Raw genomic sequence first — 20,221 nt, 5'->3', positions numbered from 1 at the left:
CGAGACTCCGCCCACAAGCTGTTCTGATTGGCTGTGGGTTTTGATTGATTTTGTCGCGTCTAGTGTGGAAAGACAAATGATTTGTCGCTGGAATCTTATCGCATCGAGTCTGGTTTGGACACGGTCTTATGCCAAAGATATATTGTATACACTATCTACATATTAATCCTTATTCACTCCAAATCCTTATGGTAGAGATGATCTTACCTCAGTGTCTCCAGTTTACAGTGAGGATTCTCCAGTACAGCAGAGAGCAGCTTCACTCCTGAGTCTCCTAGTTTATTCCCAGACAGATGCAGATATTTCAGGTGTGAGGGGTTTGATCTCAGAGCTGAAGCCAGAGCAGCACAACCTTCATCTGTGGCACCACAATCATCCAACCTGTAGAGAATGACACACATTAAGCCTATATCCAGAAATAAACATGACCACTTAAACCAGTGTTGCTTTCGTCAACGAAAATTATGACTAAATATCGTCGTCAACGAACCTTTATCACGTGACGAAAACGAGACGAGACGCAACGTAAATGCTGGTCATGTGACGGTGACTATAACTAAATGTATAATGCAATATTGTTGATGAATAAAAACGAGACTAAATGTGGTTTATAAAATAAAAACTATGCTAAAATGTCTCTTCATTTTCATTGACCAAAACGAGACAAGACGAAATGTTATTTAACGTTATTTCGTCTCGTTTACTTACGTTATTATTATTATAATGCAGCATTTCTGTTTCCTGTGTCACTTCAGGGGCTGCATCAGATCGCACTGCGCAGACGCAGGCGACTTCACATCCTCAAGCCCCACACGCGGCATTATTTAGAAGATGCAGCTGTGTGAGTTACGGCAGTCGCACTATTGTGCTTTCACATGTGCTGCGTTTGCAGTGCGCAACTGATCTACGGCTTTACCACAATCACAACATTTTTTCTCTATTTTTTATTTCAAATCAATATTTTTAGCCTACATTATGTCGTGTTGTTGAGGTACTGTGTAGATCTCTGCTCTGCTGTTATGCACGCACCGCTCCTGGAGCGCATTGGACCGCATCCGTGTGCGGTGTGAGCGCTCTAACCATGGACTCTACATGGGTGCGGGAAAAAATACGCACCACATACGCACTGCAAACGGAGTATGTGTGAAACAGGCGTTAGCATAAACAACAACAAACAAAGTAAAGTCTGACACAGAGACAGGGATTCGTCTTTGGGAGAAAAAGAAGAAATGATATTTGGAAAAACTTTCATTTCATCATGTCTGTAGGCTACTTATAACATGTTTGGTTGGTAAAATAAATATGTTGTAAATTCAAATCAGAGCGTCGGAAGATACCAGCAGAAAATCCCCCGGTCGAGTTTGCTGAGCACGGAGCTGCAGGGATCCCCACTTCCGCATCTGTTGCTTCTTCCCCGCTGTATATTTCCAGCCCAATGGTGAAACCAGCGCCCTTCTCTGGCCGGAAAGAAGATTGCAATGGATTTCTCCTTCAATGCTCTCTCGCTCTCGAGGTACAACCTAACCATTTCCCTACTGAGCGTTCTAAAATCTCCTTCATCATTTCACTTCTATCTGGCCGAGCACTTCAATGGGCAGAAACCATGTGGAATCAGACAGGACCGGTTACCGATTCCCTTCAAAATTTCGTCACGCACTTCAAAGAAGTTTTTGGTTGCCCCATAGGTGACTCATCTATGGGTGAACAATTATATCACCTCCAACAAGGCCAAATGTCTATCACAGACTATGCGTTGAAGTTTCGAACCCTTGCTGCTGCGAGTGGATGGGACGAAAGAGCACTCATCACTACTTACCGTCAAGTAATGAATCCAGCCCTCAGATTACAACTCGCACTCTATGATGATGTCATGGGCCTTGAAAAATGTATTCAACAATCTATCCGAGTTTCTCGTCGAGTTCAAAATTGTCATCTGGATCACCACCAATCATCCTATGCTTTCTCATCTAGACCAGCTACAAACCCAGATCTCCGTGAGAGCCAATGCAAATTGATCAAACCCGCCTTTCTCCATCCGAAAGAACCAGACGCATGACCAATAATCTCTGTCTGTATTGTGGAGACAACACCCATTACATCGGTGTATGCCCAGTTAGTCCACCTCGTCTCTTGGTGAGTTAGATGGAAATCAGTCCCCTCAATATTGCACCACTATCCACCATCGTATCATTGATTTCTGCTGATGTTATCATTTCAGTTACAGCCCTCATCGACTCCGGGTCAGCGGGGAACTTCAACTCGGGCGACCTCTGCCGGCAACTTCAACTCCCGAAAGCTCTCACTCAAACCCCGTACACAGCCAAATCAGTGACCGGAAAAGCTTTGAATCCTGGGTATGTAAAACACAGAATAAAACCCATCACGTTAAGAGTAGGCTGTTTGCACGAAGAACCATTCACTCCCTTGGTATTAGAAAATTCCACTTCCGCGATCATTCTTGGTAGACCCTGACTCCTCCAACATAATCCTGAGGTTTCATGGAGGAACGGAGAAATTATGCGCTGAGGTTCTGCCTGTTTTTCTACTTGCTTCCCAAAACTTCCAAAACCGGTCCCCTCTTCGCCTAAAACTATCCCCATCGCAGTGACTTCTATTGAGAGCCCTCGGGAAAAACAGTCTACAGTAATTCCCCCCGTGTATGCCTCCTTTGCAGACGTGTTTAGTCCTGAGAAAGCCTCTCGTCTTTCTCCACACCGACCTTGGGATTGTGCGACTGACTTGGAGCCTGATAAATTGGTGCCTCGCGGTCACATTTACTCGCTATCCATACCAGAAAAACGAGCTATGGAAGAGTATATACAAGAAGCCTTAAATCAGGGGTACATCCGTCCATCTACTTCTCCAGCAGCATCTAGTTTCTTCTTCATGGCAAAGAAAGATGGGGGCCTAAGACCTTGCATCGATTACCAAGCCCTTAACAAGATCACCAAAAAGTTTGGGATCGGTAATATGTTTAACCTGTTAAGCTGCAACCCCACTTTTGAAAAATCCCAAGAAATGGCATTCCCAAACTGAAACAGATGCAGTTCATGAACCCTTTGTACTAAAAGCACAAGTAAGATCTCATTTGAAAGCTGACACTTGGCAGTTTATTGTAAATGTGGAATTAATTAGTCATAATGAAAAAGAACATTTATAAATGGCTTCAAAGTTTTGTAAAGTTATTAGAAATTTATTTTTATGAAACATCTTCATGAAAATAAAATTGAAGTTGGCATTGTATCAATCTAGAAATGCACTGCAACTAAAGCCACATGTCTGACCATGTTATATTTAAAATTTGAAGATGATAAGTCTAAAACTCTGCATTTAGTTAAATGTTTTTCAAGATCATGTCATATGACTTTATTTTGATTAGACTCTAAAATGCAAACTGGTGTTTATTGTCATCTTCTAGCATCTATTCAGTCTATTGTCTCTGCTATTTTGTGGTGCAAAACGAGCCCCATTCAGTGTCAGTCTCCCCTGCACACATTCACATCTCTCCAGCCTGGTTATGGCTCTAAATATGCTTTTCTTTTGTCTGCATTATAATCACTAACGACTGGCTATTCACACTGTTTCAATCACTCATTTCTTTTTCTCACTTCACATTTTAAACTGTATCAAATGCCCTTTTTGAAAAAAGAAACATTTCAGTAAGCATTTATATTTAGAAAAAAATCATAAAAAATAACAGCTGGGTTGCAGGTGCACAGAGTTAGCTAGCATGTTAGCTTAGCACACCATCAATACACCACAATTTATGAGATTTAAACTATGTTTGTGCTCCAAACTTACTTTATAACACAAGTCGAGTGTTTTAAATAACCTTCTGTGATCTGATTTGGCTTCAGATAAAAAAGACAGAAAATATATTATTTTACAGTATTCTGGACAATGATAAAGTCTATATCGATTAGCATTACATTATAAATATAATCTATTATTATGAAAATACCTGACATGGCTTGAAGAACACAGGTAAATCAAATATCATTGCAATCATGTTTATTTTCTTCAAAACGTCTTTATCTGCATGTTACAGCGATCTCTGGAAGCTTTGTTTTTGTGTCAGGACTTCCTGAATGTCACATGGTTATGGCACTTCTTCGTGTGTTCCATATATGGACTTTACTGAACACACAGCGCCCTCAGACTGCCAGTATGGATTGAAAACACAGTACATCAGAGTATCCAGCGCTCATAATGATTACATCAACGCATTTGGGTATAAATTCAATAAATATTATTCCTGTCTATAGAAATCTGATGTAAACCTATGATAATCTATCAATATTTCTCCAAATCTGCACATGTTTGAGCTAAAAGCCCTGAGGGACGTTGTTTTGTCAAGCGCTGTCATGACGATCGTACGGGAGTTTTATTTCTGAATGACAGCGGCTGACGCTCATAATTCATATTAAAGGTAACGACTCATTTTTTAATTACATACCTCCTGACACAAATTAAGACATAACTGTCACTACAAGTTTCTCAGAATACAATAGTGGTCAAATACTGAAACTTGAGTCTTATATCTTTTTAATGATGTATAGTTTGTAAAGGTTATAACATTAAATCTGATAGTAACTTTGAACTATTAAAAAAAAAAAAACGCTTCAGTGCGCCCGCGCTCTAGTGAAGCTTAAGGTTTTTATAAGAAGTCTCTTCTGCTGCATTTATTTGATTAAAAATAAAAAATAACAGTAATATTGTGAAATATTATTTCAATGTAAAACAGCTATTTTCTATGTGAATATATAGTAAAGTGTAACTTTATATTCGTCAAAGAATCCTGAAAATTTTTTTTTACAATGTTTTCAACATTGATGATAATAAGGAATGTTTTTTTGAGTATCAAATCATCATATAATAATGATTTCTGAAGGATCATGTGACACTGAAGACTGATGAGTAATGATGCTAAAATTCAACTTTGATCACAGGAATAAATTACATTTTTAAAAATATTAAAATGGAAAACAGTTATTTTAAATTGTCATAATATTTAATAACATTACAGTTTTTTTTATTTTTTATTTTTTTTAAATCAAATAAATGCAGCATTGGTGAGCAGAAGTATGGAGCTAGAATTGTCTTTATTACATGAAAGAAAATAAATTATCTGAGAGAGAAAAGAATATTTGAGAGAAAAAAGAATATGAGAGAAAAAGTTTTCATACCAATAGCAAAAAATAATAATATTTGAGACTAAAAATTTTTTTAAAGTATTTTTTCATAGAACATAAATATAAATTTGAATTTTTTTAAATGATTTCTAAGAAAAATCTCTCTCAAAATACTTTGAAAAAATCTCAAATATATATTTTTTGCTTTCAGTGTGAAAATATTTTCTCAAAAAAAAAAGTGTTTCTCTCAAAACGCTTTTCTTTACTCTCAATGCAATTTCTTGCTCACGTGTCAGGATTTTGCTTTCACTGTGAAAATTGTGTCATGGGCGGGGCCACGTTCCTATTGGCCAGTGGGTCTTGTCTTGGGAGTCGAACTGAATCATTACACCATTGTTCTGTTTACCTAGATAGATAGAGCCCTGTGAGCTTAAAATAAAACTGCACATTGTAATATCTGTACGTTAAGTGTATTTATTATTAAATAATTTGTCAGTATTATAGTTATTTTGGGGGAAATTTGAATAATTGCATTGCAAGCTGATTTAAGGTATGCCCCTACATTTTTTTGCTTGCGCTCCTAAAATGTTCAGCCAGGGGCCACAGCGCTCCTAGTAAAAACAGTTAGCCTGGAGCCCTGAATTCACAGTGACAGTTTCATGTGAGAATCATGTATAATCTTACCACAGTTTCTCCAGTTTACAGAGAGGATTCTCCAGTACAGCAGAAAGCAGCTTCACTCCTGAGTCTCCTAGTTTATTATATGACAGATCCAATGCTCTGAGGTGTGAGGGGTTTGATCTCAGAGCTGAAGCCAGAGCAGCACAACCTTCATCTGTGACACCACAATCCCTCAACCTGTAGAGAACAATGACACACTCTTCACTCTCTCAGATCATAACAGAAATCATTGTTTTTCTTATTTGTGATTATAATTTGTGCAATATGTCTTTTTATAAACAATGAATTAAACATATCAGCAAGTTTAACTCTTTTTCTAAGAGATTATGTCTCTATGTCTATTATTATGGGGCGGCAGTGGCTCAGTAGGCTACATGAAGTGTAGACAACCTACACTTCATGTAGGTTGTCTACAAACCGGAAGGTTGGTGGTTCAATCCCCGGTTCCACCTGACCAAGTGTCCAGGTGTCCATGAGCAAGACACCTAACCCCACCTGCTCCCGACAAGCTGGATGGCGCCTTGTATGGCCGACACCGCTGTCGGTGTATGAATGAGTGTATGAATGTAAAGCGCTTTGGTGGCCATTGGGTCTGTGAAAGCGCTATATAAATGCAGTACATTTACCATTCTATGTGAGGGAGAAAGATTATGTAAAACTGATAAAATGAAATACATTAAATACATCTGGTTTTTACCGAAATAAATGTCAATTTCAATAACATTGACATAAATAAATGTATTAACATTTTTATTAAATTAAATATAAAAAAGTCTAAATATAAATGTTTATATACATACATTATAAATGTATATATTTGAAAATAAATTTCTTACACAAATATCATAAAAAGCGGTTACGTAGATCATTAATCAGATCAGATAGGTGGAGGGTTTAAAAGCTTAAGTGTGACACTCATTTTATTTGTTAAACCATTAATTTATAATGTTTAAGTAAGAACTGTTATAATGTTTTAACAGTGATGCTTGTTCTCAGTGTTACTTACCAAGCTGATCTAGTTGCTGTAACCACAGGCATCAGCTTCTGAAGAACTTTATCTGCAGTGTTTTGTGTGACACTAATAGAAAATAAAAAATAAACAAGTTAATTAATAAAGCTAACAATAGTAACAATTCATATCATAAGTAAATAATACAGTATACCATCATAAATACCCTCAAATATTTTTTTAATTAAACACTGCTTTATAAAAGACGTGTGGAAAGTTGTTTTAGTGTCTATAACTGTAGAAGCCTCGTATTCAGCAACACAGATTTGTTTTCTCTTTCTCTTGTCAATGTTGCTTGTCAAGGTCTATTAGTCTACATTTACACTACAACACTATTTTGACATATCAGATTTTGTCCTGTCAAAAGCGTATATTTTTATGAATCAATAAGTACTATTTAGTGTTAAACAAGATGTTTTTGAAATGAGAAGCTAATTGTGATGTGGGGTGGGGGGGCGTAGTCTTCCAGCCGAAAGTTGCGCCGGCCAAACCGAACGATCGAGCGGCAGCTGTAAGGCCGTCTAATTTGATCCAATGGCGGCATTCAAATTAGCGGTGAAGGTCTCACGCGTGTTCCGTCTCTTCCCATGGCAAAGGGATTTTCAATTAAATGCAATACATTTTATCTTATGTATTAACTCGTTTCATCTGACTCCATAAAATGAAAAAGTTTTTCAATGATATCTGTGCATCATTAAATATACGTTAATGTTTGACTATTCCTTTTAACTCCAATGGAAATGAAGTCAAAGTCTGTTAGAATAATCAAATATAACAATTTATTATGTCAGGTAAAAGTATTATGCCAATTTCATAATCAGTTCAAAGATCATCAATACAAAACATCAAATGCTTTAGGATAAGAGAAATAGATGCAAACCCAACATTTAAGAACTACATGAGCTAACCTCACGGGCTATCTGAAATACAGAAAGAGCCACGATTCCTTGCTGCGTTCCATTAAATAGCCAGAACTTCTTTACAATGGTAATTTGCATTCAGGTTACACCTTATTTTGGGGGTAGGGGAGAAAGACCATTTGCCTAGAGTCCGCCTTCCTTTGTGTGTCATCTCTAAACTTCTAAAAAACCTAATTAGCTTTTGTTTTACCAATTTGCAAATGAGACATCTGTACCACTCACCCTGCAGTTTAAATTATACTAAACAAAATACTCAATGATAATCATTCACATTAAACCATATTCTTATGTGAGTTTTTATGCGTCACTGAGAGAGAACGAAATGTAGACGAGGTGAGACTTTTGTCTCCGGGGAAGAGGGGGGAAGCCAAATGTTAATTTCCAGCTTCAACCAGTTTTCTTCAGTCTTACACAGCCGCTGATGACGTCACGGCCGAGTCGCGCCGGAGCATCGCAACCGGAAGCTGACGAAACCATTGTCTAGTGTGAATAGTCGTTCATGTGTGTATTTAAATGCAAAGATTATGTGTTAAGTGTATTATGTGTTTATTATTATTATATATGTGTAATTGTGAATGGATTATTATTGATTATGAAATAGATTAAGTATTTGTATGTGTTTTCAATGTTATATGTACCTGAAAATGGTGTGGCCCAAAAAGGGGTGGGGTTTGGCCTACATAAACCACGGCCAAACCTGAAGTCAATCATAAGATAACATGTATGCCTTCATCTTATATTAACTAGGCTTTTTTATTAATGCAATAAAGTGAATGACAGCGGTCTCTGTCTCCCAGTGTCTTACATTATTGTCAGTTTAGTGTTCAGTGATTCATTTACACAGAAACATAAGATAACATTTATGCCTTCATCTCCGAATACATTATCTGTGTCTTACATTTCATAATGAACTCAGATAAACTCAGTGCCGACTCGTTTTCCATCAGTTCTTTTACATGAATTGGAATGTGTGCAAAGGATTGTGGGAGATTGAAAAACACGAAGGATACACTCGATGCATCCTTCAAAATGATCTGAATTAAAGACACAAAATGAAGTCTGTCTTCAAAAGATCCTTCAAACTGAGACGGCCTTCAGAGGCGCTTGATGACGTGGCAGTCGAGATATGCAGCCTTACCAGGACACAGCCACGGTTTGAGAAACACCCGCAAATCATGATCAATATCCCAGAAATCAGTCTGAGCCCCGTGATTTAAACACCTCTGATCTCTGAGTTTCTCTTTGTTCATAATGTTTTAGACTGTAATGATTGCACTCAGTGTTACTTACCGATCATTACTGAATCCAATTAATCTGCTTAGGTTAAACTCCTGCAGTGTCTTCTCTGAGGACAACAACACAAACACTAAAGCTGACCACTGAGACGAGGAGAGTTTCACATCACGTAATCCTCCAGAGCTCGTATGAGGTTTAGCTTCGTTCACTAGAGAAAGATCACCCAGTTCATTCAGACAGTGAAACAGATTGATGTATTTATCTGGAGAGGGATTCTCACTGATCTTCTCTTTAATATAGTCAGCTGTTTCCTCATTGTTGTGAGAGCTGTTTGCTGTCTGTGTCTTTAGTTCTTGTAAGAGACTCTGATTAGACTTCACTGACAGACCCAGAAGGAAACGAAGGAAAAGGTCCAGATGCCCATTTCTACTGTGTAAAGCCTCATCCACAGCTCTCTGATGGAGATCAGATAGGGACACTTTGTCTCCATTAGTTGGTTTGGTAATCTGGTCAAACACATTGATGTTATTGTTGATAAAGGAGAGATGCACATATAGAGCTGCTAGATGTTCCTGAATGCTCAGATGAACAAAGCAGAAGACTTTCCCCTGACACAAGCCCAACTCCTCTCTGAAGATCTGAGTGCACAATCCTGAGTAAACTGATGCTTCTGCCACATCAATGCCACACTCGCTCAGGTCTTCCTCATAGAAGATCAGGTTGCCTTTCACAAGCTGCCGATACGCCAGTTCCCCCAGTTTGACAATCATGTCTTCATCTTTCACGTTCTTCTCATAGTCCTTCTCATGTTTGATGTTGGTCTGAATGAGCAGGAAGTGTGTGTACATTTGAGTGAGAGTCTTGGGAATCTCTCCTCTCTCTGCTCCACTGCACATCTCCTCTAGAACAGTGGCTGAGATCCAGCAGAACACTGGGATGTGGCACATAATAAAGAGGCTCCTTGAGGACTTCAGGTGTGAGATGATCCTGTCGGCCAGACTCTGATCACTGATTCTCTTCCTGAAGTATTCCTGCTTCTGTGTGTCACTGAAGCCTCGTACCTCTGTCACTCGATGGACACACTCAGAGGGGACGAGATCCGCTGCTGCTGGTCTGGAGGTGATCCAGATGAGAGACGAGGGAAGCAGATTCCCCACAATGAGGTTCGTCAGCAGCTCGTCCACTGAGGCGGATTCAGTCACATCACACAACCTCACATCGCTCTGAAAATCCAGACACAGACGACACTCATCCAGACCATCAAAGATGAACAGCACTTTATACTCATCACTGGATATGGCCATTTCTCTGCTTTCAGGGAAGAAGCGATGAAGAAGATCTGAAAGACTGAGTGTTTTGTCCTTCATCAAGTTGAGCTCTCTGAAAGCGAGTGGGAATATGAGCTGGACGTCCTGATTCTCTTTCCCTTCAGCCCAGTCCAGGATGAGCTTCTGCACAGAGACTGTTTTTCCAATGCCAGCGACTCCCTTTGTCAGCACAGTTCTGATGGGTTTGTCTTGTCCAGGTAAAGGTCTAAAGATGTCACTGCATTTGATCGGTGTGTCCTCTGTTTCTGCTCTCCTGGACTGTGTCTCAATCTGTCTCACCTCATGCTCATTACTGATCTCTCCACTTCCACTCTCTGTGATGTAGAGCTCTGTGTAGATCTCATTCAGGAGTGTTGGGTTTCCCTGCTTTGATATTCCCTCACACACACACTCAAACTTCTGTCTCAGATTTGATCTCAGTGTGTTGAGGACTTCAGCAGGTTTAGAGTCATGGCTGTAAGATTCAAATACCACATTATTACACAAATCAGAGAAGTCAATAACCATAAATGACAAAATATATTATTTGTTCTGTGTTATGGGACTCAGAACATCATTAGGTTTCTGAAATGTTTAAATCATTAATCATGTGTTTGAGTGATGTGTGATGTGAATTGAAACACCTAAAATTAATCAACAACAAAAGTCCTGCATTTTACCTGAAACCAGGACACATGCTTTCATTAAAGTCTTGTGGTTGAATCACAGGCTTGAACACAGTTTTGTTTTTAACTGGTCTGGATGGAAGATTTGACCTTAAATCAGAATGAAGAGGGTAAAGAATCAGATACACTGATATTGATGTAATTGTGTCATTAACTGAGTAACAGACCAACAGCTTTTACAGTGTGTGAATGTATTAACAATACAATACGCTTTACACAAGAGCACAATGATAATCATTAATAGACTGAAACTTGCAGGATTTGAAATCATTAAACTGCTGTATATTATTAACAATTTCATAAAAATCAAATACTATAAGCATAACATAGAAATGATATACCTGAGATCAGGCCGTTTGTCTCCACTCTTAAACTTCATTGGATGACCCATAGAGCAGTCACTCTTCACAGACACACAGCTGGACTCTGGGTTTGAGCTCTTCTGCTGACTGATAAATGTTGCTTTAACTATAACTTTTATAGAAATGATAGGGGAGAGCGGGGCAAAACCTAACACTTTTTAACTTTCTCAGTTTGTGTAAATACACTTGGGGTTCAGAGTATTTATTTTCCCCCATTAATTTCACACATGTCTAGTACAATTATGTGGTTTTGTTTCATTAATTCAGTGTATACTTTTTTCTTTATTTCCCCTGAAAGGATGGAAGTGAAATGTGACAACATGCCCCATAGGTGAGGCACATCGTAACATGACCATATGACAGCTTAAAATGTTATCTGATCTAATAAAAAAATATATACAAGACAAACTAAAGTATTTGTCAATAAAATACAATTATTAACTTTTTCATATAAAATAATGATTGCTGTATATTAATATTCATTTCATAAAATATAAAATACTATAAGTATAACATAGAAATGATATACCTGAGATCAGGCTGTGTGTCTCCACTCTTAAACTTTAGTGGCGGCTTCATAGAGAGGTTACTCTTCATAGACACACAGCTGGACTCTGGGTTTGAGCTCTTCTGCTGGACTGAACTGGAACAGAGAACAGATTCAGTTTAATCCTTTAGATTACTGTGTTCATTCTTTATGAGAGGAACCAAATTTAAAGCTACAATATGTAATTTTTTTCGCTACTAGGTGTCGCTAAACTCAGACAGATATCAGCGCCACACGCGAGTCCCGCGGATATAAAGGAATAAGGAGATTTAATTCTACCAAAATTCCCACAAGTGCAGAATTAATACTTACACAGGTCAGTTTATTAGACGAATGAAACTTGTGAGGTAACGCAGCGCTGTTTCACTTGCTTTACACTATCATACTAAACTGTATTTGAGTGTGTTGAAAGTTATAATGTTATTCTATGTGTTTGTTTGTTGGCTGTATGAGACTAGCAGTAAGCTAGATCAACATTAGAATAACATACTGATCATATTCTAACATTTCATCATGTTGAGCTATATAACATTGATTATAGTTTTATGTACATTTGCTCACCTATCTAATAAAGTACATGCAAGAGTGCTGTCTTTGTCAAGTCGAAGTTAGTCGCGGACGCTAGCTCTCGGCATCTCGAAAACGCCATGCTGATATTGATCCTCGTTTTATTTCTCCTTTTCTCCCAAAGTCTGCTTGCCATGGTCCATAATGTTTGAACGAAACAACAACAGCGTGAGCGTGCCGCTAGACGTAACGCAGTCCACGTCTGTCACCATGGTTACTATGGCAGTACGAACGGAAACCTCTCGGTTACATATGGTAACCCTCGTTCCCTGAGGGAGGGAACAGAGACGTGGGTCAGACTGACCAATAGGAATCTCGCTAGAGAGGCCAATCTATTTCGAGTGAAACTAAAACAAGCCAATGCACATTGGCGTGCAATCATTTGCATCAGCTGTGCAGCCTCGCAGCGCGGGTATTTAACAAGCAGCTGTTTGATTGCACACTAGTTTTTTGCTGAGGAGCCAAACCTGAAAAAGCTGGCCGCCCCGGCGGGCGGCAGCAGATGTGGCGACGGGACCTACGTCTCCGTTCCCTCCCTCAGGGAACGAGGGTTACCATATGTAACCGAGACGTTCCTTATCGGTCAGTCACTACAACGTAGGTCAGACTGACCAATAGGAATCCCTACCAAAGCGCCACAGCTGCTGCACCCCATCCAGCGCCCCGTGCAAGCCTCTACACCTTCTTGCCTGGAAGGACGATAGGAGGAGGCTTTCACAGAGTGTATCTGTCACTGCTGTTCCGTAATAACCCATACAGTGAGACTATTGGATAACACTGGGAAAGCGTGCCCTTCAGTTAGGAAGGAGGACGCTGCGGAAGCCACTTACTTCAAGGAGTTATGTGGGGAATACATATGGACTAGCCCGAAGGCTGTACTAGCTAGAGATAGTGGGTGAGCCCAAGGGAAAGACACGGGCTTCCGTTAGGAGCAGCCGTGGAAAATATACACATATGGGATCCCCGTAGGGTCACACATATGGAACCCAGCCCAGATCCGGTTCTCAAGGATTCAGCGGATAAAGGCCTGGCACCTGGACGCTCCGCCATGTCCGGGCTGAGGGGTTTTTGGAGGACTCAACAGGTTTTTCACTCTGGAGCAATAAGGGTGCACAGTAGGGTGCAGCAAGCCGACAGAGCCGGGCCTCTCGGTGCTTCTACCCGTTTAGGGTGAGAACACGGGAGGAGACCGGCTCTGCACGTAGGCTATAATATCTAGCGAACGTGTTAGGTGTCGCCCAGCCCGCAGCTCTACAGATATCTGTTAGCGAGGAGCCACGTGCCAGCGCCCAGGAGGATGCAAGGCCTCTCGTGGAGTGTGCATGCAACCTGAGCGTGCAGGGCACGCCTTGAGCCAAGGCGATGGCATCCACTATCCAGTGGGCCATCCTCTGCTTGGAGACAGCCTTTCCCCTCTGCTGGCCTCCATAACAGACAAAGAGCTGGTCTGAGGTCCTGATGCTTTGAGTTCTGTCCACGTACATACGCAGAGCGCGAACGGGACAGAGCAAAGCCAGGGCTGGGTCTGCCTCCTCCAAAGGCAGCGCTTGCAGGTTCACTACCTGGTCTTTGAAGGGAGTGGTAGGAACCTTGGGCACATAGCCAGGCCAGGGTCTTAGTACCACATGGTTGTCACCCGGCCCAAACTCTTGGCAAGATTCGTCGACCGAAAATGCATGCAAGTCTCCTACCCTCTTGACAGAGGCCAGTACAACCAGTAGCAAAGTCTTCATGGAAAGAAGCTTTAAGTCTACTGACTGCAGAGGCTCAAAAGGAACATCCTGAAGTGCTCGAAGCACCAGGGAAAGATCCCAAGAGGGTATGGAGGGGGGTCGAGGAGGATTTAATCGTCTCGCCCCCCTAAGAAACCTGACGACCAAGTCGTGCTTCCCCACTCTTTTGCCATCTATGTGGTCGTGATAAGCTGAAATAGCGGCAGCATGTACTTTGAGGGTGGAGGGAGACAGCCTTCGCTCCAACCCTTGCTGCAAGAAGGAAAGCACAGACCCTATCGAACATCTTCGGGGGTCTTCTCGGCGAGAAGAACACCACTTGACGAACAGGTTCCACTTCAGCGCGTAAACACGTCTCGTGGACGGCGCCCGTGCTGAAGTGATGTTGTTAAGTAGAACCTAGAACCTCCGCGTCCCGTCCAGGGACCAGACATGGAGTTTCCAGAGGCCTGGACGCGGGTGCCATAGGGTGCCCCGTCTCTGAGTCAGAAGATCCTTCCTCAGAGGAATGGGCCAGGGAGGGACTGTCCCAAGGAGCATGAGTTCTGGGAACCAAGTCCGGGTGGGCCAATAGGGAGCCACCAGAAGGACCTGCTCCTCGTCCTCCCTGACTTTGCACAGTGTCTGTGCAAGCAGGCTCACTGGGGGAAATGCATATTTGCGGAGGCCCCAGGGCCAGCTGTGTGCCAGTGCGTCCGTGCCGAGAGTTCCCTCGGTCAGGGAGTAAAACAGCTGGCAGTGGGAGGTCTCTGAAGAGGCAAACAGGTCTACCTGAGCCTCTCCGAACTCTCTCCAGATCAGCTGAACCACCTGGGGGTGGAGTCGCCATTCTCCCGGAAGCACAGCTCATGATAGCTCGTCGGCCATACGGTTGAGCACGCCAGGGACATACATGGCTCGAAGCGACCTCAGACGCTTCTGATTCCAGAGGAGGAGATGGCGGGCGAGTTGCGACATGCGACGGGAGCGTAGACCACCTTGTCGGTTGATGTACACTACGGTTGCAGTGTTGTCCGTATGGACCAGCACGTCCCTGCCCTGTAGCGGCCTTTTCAGGCGGCTCAGAGCGAGATGTACTGCTAGCAACTCGAGGCAATTGATGTGCCAATGCAGTTGGGGAGCCGTCCACACCCCTGACACTGCATGCCCGTTGTGCGTGGCACCCCAGCCGGTGGCAGAGGCATCTGTGAATACCATAGCATGCCTGGAGACCTGTTCCAAGGGGACTCCTGCCCGAAGGAACGAGAGGTCTGACCACGGGCTGAAGGTCTGGCGGCAGGCCGGTGTGATTGCCACCCGGTGAGTGCCATGATGCCACGCCCATCTCGGGACTCGGCCCGTGAAGCCAGTGCTGAAGCGGTCTCATATGAAGCAAGCCGAGCGGAGTTACCGCTGCTGCCGCTGCCATATGCCCCAGGAGCCTCTGAAAAAATTTCAGTGGGACCGCTGTCCTGCCTTTGAACGTGTTCAAGCAGTTCAGCACCGACTGAGCGCGCTGCTCTGTGAGGCGCGCTGTCTGTGCGACCGAATCCAACTCCATACCGAGAAAAGATATCCTCTGCACAGGGGCGAGTTTGCTCTTTTCCCAGTTGACCTGAAGGCCCAACTGGCTGAGGTGCGTGAGCACGAGGTCCCTGTGTTCGCATAACTGATCTCGAGAGTGTGCTAGTATAACCCAGTCGTCGAGATAGTTGAGGAGGCGAACGCCCTGTTCTCTCATGGGAACAAGGGCCCCCTCCGTGACTTTCGTGAAGACACGAGGAGACAGGGACAGCCCGAAGGGCAGGACCTTGTACTGATATGCTCGACCCTCGAACGCAAAGCGCAGAAACGGCCTGTGTCGAGAAAGAATCGAGACATGAAAGTACGCGTCCTTCAGGTCGATCGCTGCAAACCAATCTTGGGGACGGATGCATCCGAAAATGCGTCTCTGCGTGAGCATTTTGAACGGTAGCTTGTGGAGGCTCCGATTCAAAACTCGCAGATCCAAGATCGGTCGTAACCCACCACCTTTCTTGGGTACAATGAAGTAGGGACTGTAGTGCCCTGACCTCATATCAGCTGGAGGGACCGGCTCTATCGCGTCCTTCGCCAGTAGGACTGCGATCTCCGCACGCAAGACATGGGCATCGGCTGCTCTCACTGTAGTGGAGTGGATGGCCCGAAACTTGGGGGGACGCCGGGCGAACTGAATCGCATAGCCGAGCCTGATGGTCCGAATGAGGCAGCGAGACGGACTGGGGAGCGCTAACCAGGCTCTCAGAGACCGTGCAAGCGGGACCAAAGGGACAATAGGCGTACCCGGAGTGGGGCAGCGAGGTGGAACACAGGGACGCGGCTCGGGAGGCTCTCTCTGGGAGGCGGCCCGTAGCGGGGTCTGTGTGTGCTGTGCAGCACTTACCTGGTTCCACGGGGCAGGAGGTGCAGGAGGCGGCTCGGTGGCGTTCTCGAACTGTACACTGCTGCTCACTGGCGACAGAGGAGGCGGATGAGAGTGGTGAGGATTCTGTCCCCCCACTGCTCTCCGGGTCCTCTTCGGACCCAGAGATGGTAGAAACTGCTCTTTTATTGAAAATTTGGGTACCGCTGGTTTTATGGCCAGCGGCGGAACACAAACAAAACGAAACAAAGGATTTTCCACCCGGCCCTCTTCCGGGGGAGGGAGCGATGCGGTCATCGTCTCCTGGAGAGCAGTCCCTTCCATCTCTGGGTCGCCCGTCCTAGGGCCGCTTACCCCTGGCTTTGCCGCCCCTCTTGGCGGGGGCCTGGACGGGCGGGGCGCCCTGCCTTCGACTGGCTCCACGGCGCCGCTTAGCTGGAGGCTGCTGCTGCGGCACGGGAGCAGGGGCAGACGCAGGAGGACGGCCTCGGCGACGAGCAGACTGAGGTGCCGCAGGCGGTGGGGTGGAGGCAGCAGCTGGCCGCCGCGGCAGGATGTGTCTGATGGCCTCCGTCTGCTTTTGTACAGCCGAGAACTGCTGGGCGAAATTTTCGACCGCGTCGCCGAAGAGGCCGGTCTGGGACACAGGGGAGTTGAGAAACCGGAGTTTGTCAGACTCCCTCATGTCAGCCAGACACAGCCAGAGATGGCGTTCCTGGACCACCATGGTGGACATTGCACGACCCACCGACCGCGCGGTCACCTTCGTCGCACGAAGCGCGAGGTCCGTCGCGATGCGAAGTTCCTGAAGAACTTGGGGATCGTGACCACCCTCGTGCAGGTCCTTCAGTGCCTTGGCCTGATGGATCTGCAGCAACGCCATGGCGTGCATGGCAGAGGCAGCTTCCCCACAGGCCTTGTAAACCTTGCCGGTTAAATCCGACGAGTACTTACAGGCCCGGGAAGGGAGACACGGTTCTCCACGCCAAGTGGAGTTAGGGCACAGTTGCATAGCAACGGCCCGTTCCACTGGCGGGATGCGCGTGTATCCCTTAGCCGCCCCGCCATCAAGGGTGGTGAGGGAGGAGGAGCCACCGGAACGGTTTCTGGCAGTAAAAGGTGCCGTCCACGTCCCCGTAAGCTCCTCATGCACTTCCGGGAAGAAAGGCACTGGGGTGGGTTGCTGAGAACCCGCGCGCGCCACCCCGAGATACCAATCGTCCAACCTCGAGGGTTCGGGACACGGTGGAGGATTCCACACGAGCCCGACCCCGTTGGCGGCCCGGGAAAGCATGGCCATCATCTCCGGGTCCGTCTCAGGCACCGCTGGCACCCCCGAAGGAGGCAGCGGTGCCGAGTCGTCGTCCGCAGAGAGGTCTGACCCACCCTCCGATGCAGCGATCGACATCTGGTCTTTACTGGGAGCCCCAAAGGAGACAACCGGTACACACCTCGAGGATGGTCCAGCTCTCTCCAATGGAGGCTCAACTGGCTGCGGAGCATGAGAGGGGTGAGGGCTCCTAGGGGGTTGGTTCCCCGAAGGAGACGCACTCACCGTAATCCTCAGGTCACCCGCGCCACCGCCCGAAGCAACCCTCTGAGGAGGATTGAATCGAGGCAGAGGCACGGGGACTCCGCCCCTTTGCAGGAACAAGAGTCTCGACCGTAGCTCCGCGATGGTCATCTTCCCACAATGGGTACATGACTCATCCACAAACGCTGCCTCAGCGTGTTCAATGCCCAGACACACGATGCAGCGTTTGTGACCATCCTGTGAGCCCAGGTAACGACCACATCTAGAAACACACAGATAGAAAGTCATCTTTAAAAAGACTGTGTTTGCTCTTTTAGGGACTACTCTCACTAGTGCTGAAGCACGCAGGGGAACAGTCACGCGAACACAGACGGGAATGTGCACCTGTCTGTGCACCGTCTCTCTCTCTCGCTGGCAGGTCTTACCGGCTGTGAGAACAGCCTTTGAGCGCTGAACTGCGCACCTTACCAGCTGTTAAAACAGCTTTTTTTTTTATTTGCTCAAACACAAAACAAAAAGACAGAGACAGAAAAGAGGAAGACTGCTCGCGCTGCCGTGCTGTAACGCCCGCACCCGAGAGATCCAATGAAGAGGCTCGTAGAGTCCCACTCTGTAGTCAGCATGAAGCGTTTGGCTCCGAAGCAAAAAGCTAGTGTGCAATCAAACAGCTGCTTGTTAAATACCCGCGCTGCGAGGCTGCACAGCTGATGCAAATGATTGCACGCCAATGTGCATTGGCTTGTTTTAGTTTCACTTGAAGTAGATTGGCCTCTCTAGCGAGATTCCTATTGGTCAGTCTGACCTACGTTGTAGTGACTGACCGATAGGGAACCAGGGATAACGTGGATATTACATCATTGACAGGCGACAAATGAACAGGGAGTAAGGGACGAGCCATTATTTAAAATTGGAATTTCTCTGAAATAAAATTTTTGGGGAACTTTTGAAAGTACACAACTGAAGTAAATATATCACACTGTGCAAGTGATTTAAAAAAAAAAAAAATTATTACAAAAATCTTACATATTTTAGCTTTAATATAAACATTTGTCTTTCATTAAAAGAAATTTCACGATACTTTCAAAACAAAAACAGGCAAAAAAACGCAAAAACAAAACAAAAAATTATGTAAATGTTTATTTGATCTGTGTGTGTGTGTGTGTGTGTGTGTGTGTGTGTGTGTGTGTGTGTGTGTGTGTGTGTGTGTGTGTGATGATGATCTGATCAAACTGATGTGTGTGATCAAACTGATCTTTTTCTGTGATGTAATACAATATTTAACAGTGTTTGTTGAAAGTACCTGCATCCTGGAGAGAAATCTCCATCTCTGGATGCTTGTGAATCAGTCATGATGAAGATGCAGGAGAATCTGATGAGTTTGATCTCCTTCACTGACTCTGATGAAGAAACAATCAAACACTAAATTAAATGATTCAATTAATTAAACAACCTTCATGATTTAGCTGAACATACTGTCTCTGACTAGAAGAAGCTACACACATGCTGTTAAACTCCTGAAGAATCACAGATATCATGAAACACAAAAGAAACATTGAAGTAAAAGAAACCCTATATTAAAGATTTCATATAAAACATCGCCACTCGACGTGTTAAGCAGAAGAAGATGGATAAGCAGAAGAAGATGGATGGATGGATGGATATAAAACAATCACCTGTTGAAAAGAGATGGCATTCATCCCTCCTGGGCTGGTGCTGCTCTTCTAGTAATTTGGCTCATAGTCTTAGAGATAGAACATGACAATCTGGGGCTCAGGTCAGGAAGCAGACAGACTGGCTAAACCGACCGTCTGCTAGCGGCCTCACGTCACCAAGGTCAGATAAATCCCATCACATAGAGCCTCTTTCACCTAGATATCATCATATAGAGACTGTGTCTGTTCCTCGAATTTGGAAATCCAAAAAAACGTCCAAACCCATCTAAGGTTAAAAATTTAATTAATGTTCAACAAATAAAAAACAGATATAATACAGATGAGCAAATGACAAAGCTCGGGTTGAAGAATATTCAATCCCTTATCCCTGCTCATAGTTAATGATATGATTTCAGATTATAATCTAGATGTGCTGTGTTTGACAGAAACCTGGCTAAAACCAAACGATTATATT

The 20,221-nt window shown here is 44.1% G+C and overlaps 1 protein-coding gene across 6 annotated transcripts in view; it reads right to left on the bottom strand.

The window, feature by feature from the left end:
• Positions 1 to 20,221, bottom strand: part of LOC130085485 (NLR family CARD domain-containing protein 3-like) — a 33,721-nt gene that overhangs the window by 7,791 nt on the left and 5,709 nt on the right. Inside the window, exons 2-8 of one of the 6 annotated variants that reach the window (XM_056251260.1) lie at positions 19,395 to 19,491; positions 11,863 to 11,976; positions 10,966 to 11,061; positions 9,033 to 10,760; positions 6,820 to 6,891; positions 5,817 to 5,990; positions 208 to 381 (exon numbers count right to left, since the gene is read on the bottom strand). In XM_056251260.1, coding sequence (XP_056107235.1) covers positions 208 to 381; positions 5,817 to 5,990; positions 6,820 to 6,891; positions 9,033 to 10,760; positions 10,966 to 11,061; positions 11,863 to 11,976; positions 19,395 to 19,444 — 2,408 coding nt within the window. In that variant the 5' untranslated portion in view covers positions 19,445 to 19,491. Of the gene's footprint in view, positions 1 to 207; positions 382 to 5,816; positions 5,991 to 6,819; positions 6,892 to 9,032; positions 10,761 to 10,965; positions 11,062 to 11,312; positions 11,414 to 11,862; positions 11,977 to 19,394; positions 19,492 to 20,221 lie in introns of those variants that run through there. The other 5 variants (XM_056251261.1, XM_056251263.1, XM_056251262.1 and 2 more) reach the window with 5 other exon arrangements.

The sequence above is a fragment of the Rhinichthys klamathensis genome, unplaced genomic scaffold (assembly GCF_029890125.1).
Source record: "Rhinichthys klamathensis goyatoka isolate OS25496 unplaced genomic scaffold, OSU_Roscu_1.1 h1tg000080l_1, whole genome shotgun sequence".
NCBI classification, from domain to species: Eukaryota; Metazoa; Chordata; class Actinopteri; order Cypriniformes; family Leuciscidae; genus Rhinichthys; species Rhinichthys klamathensis.
Note: the sequence above shows the minus strand (reverse complement) of the source record. Positions and strands in the feature narration are given on the sequence as shown.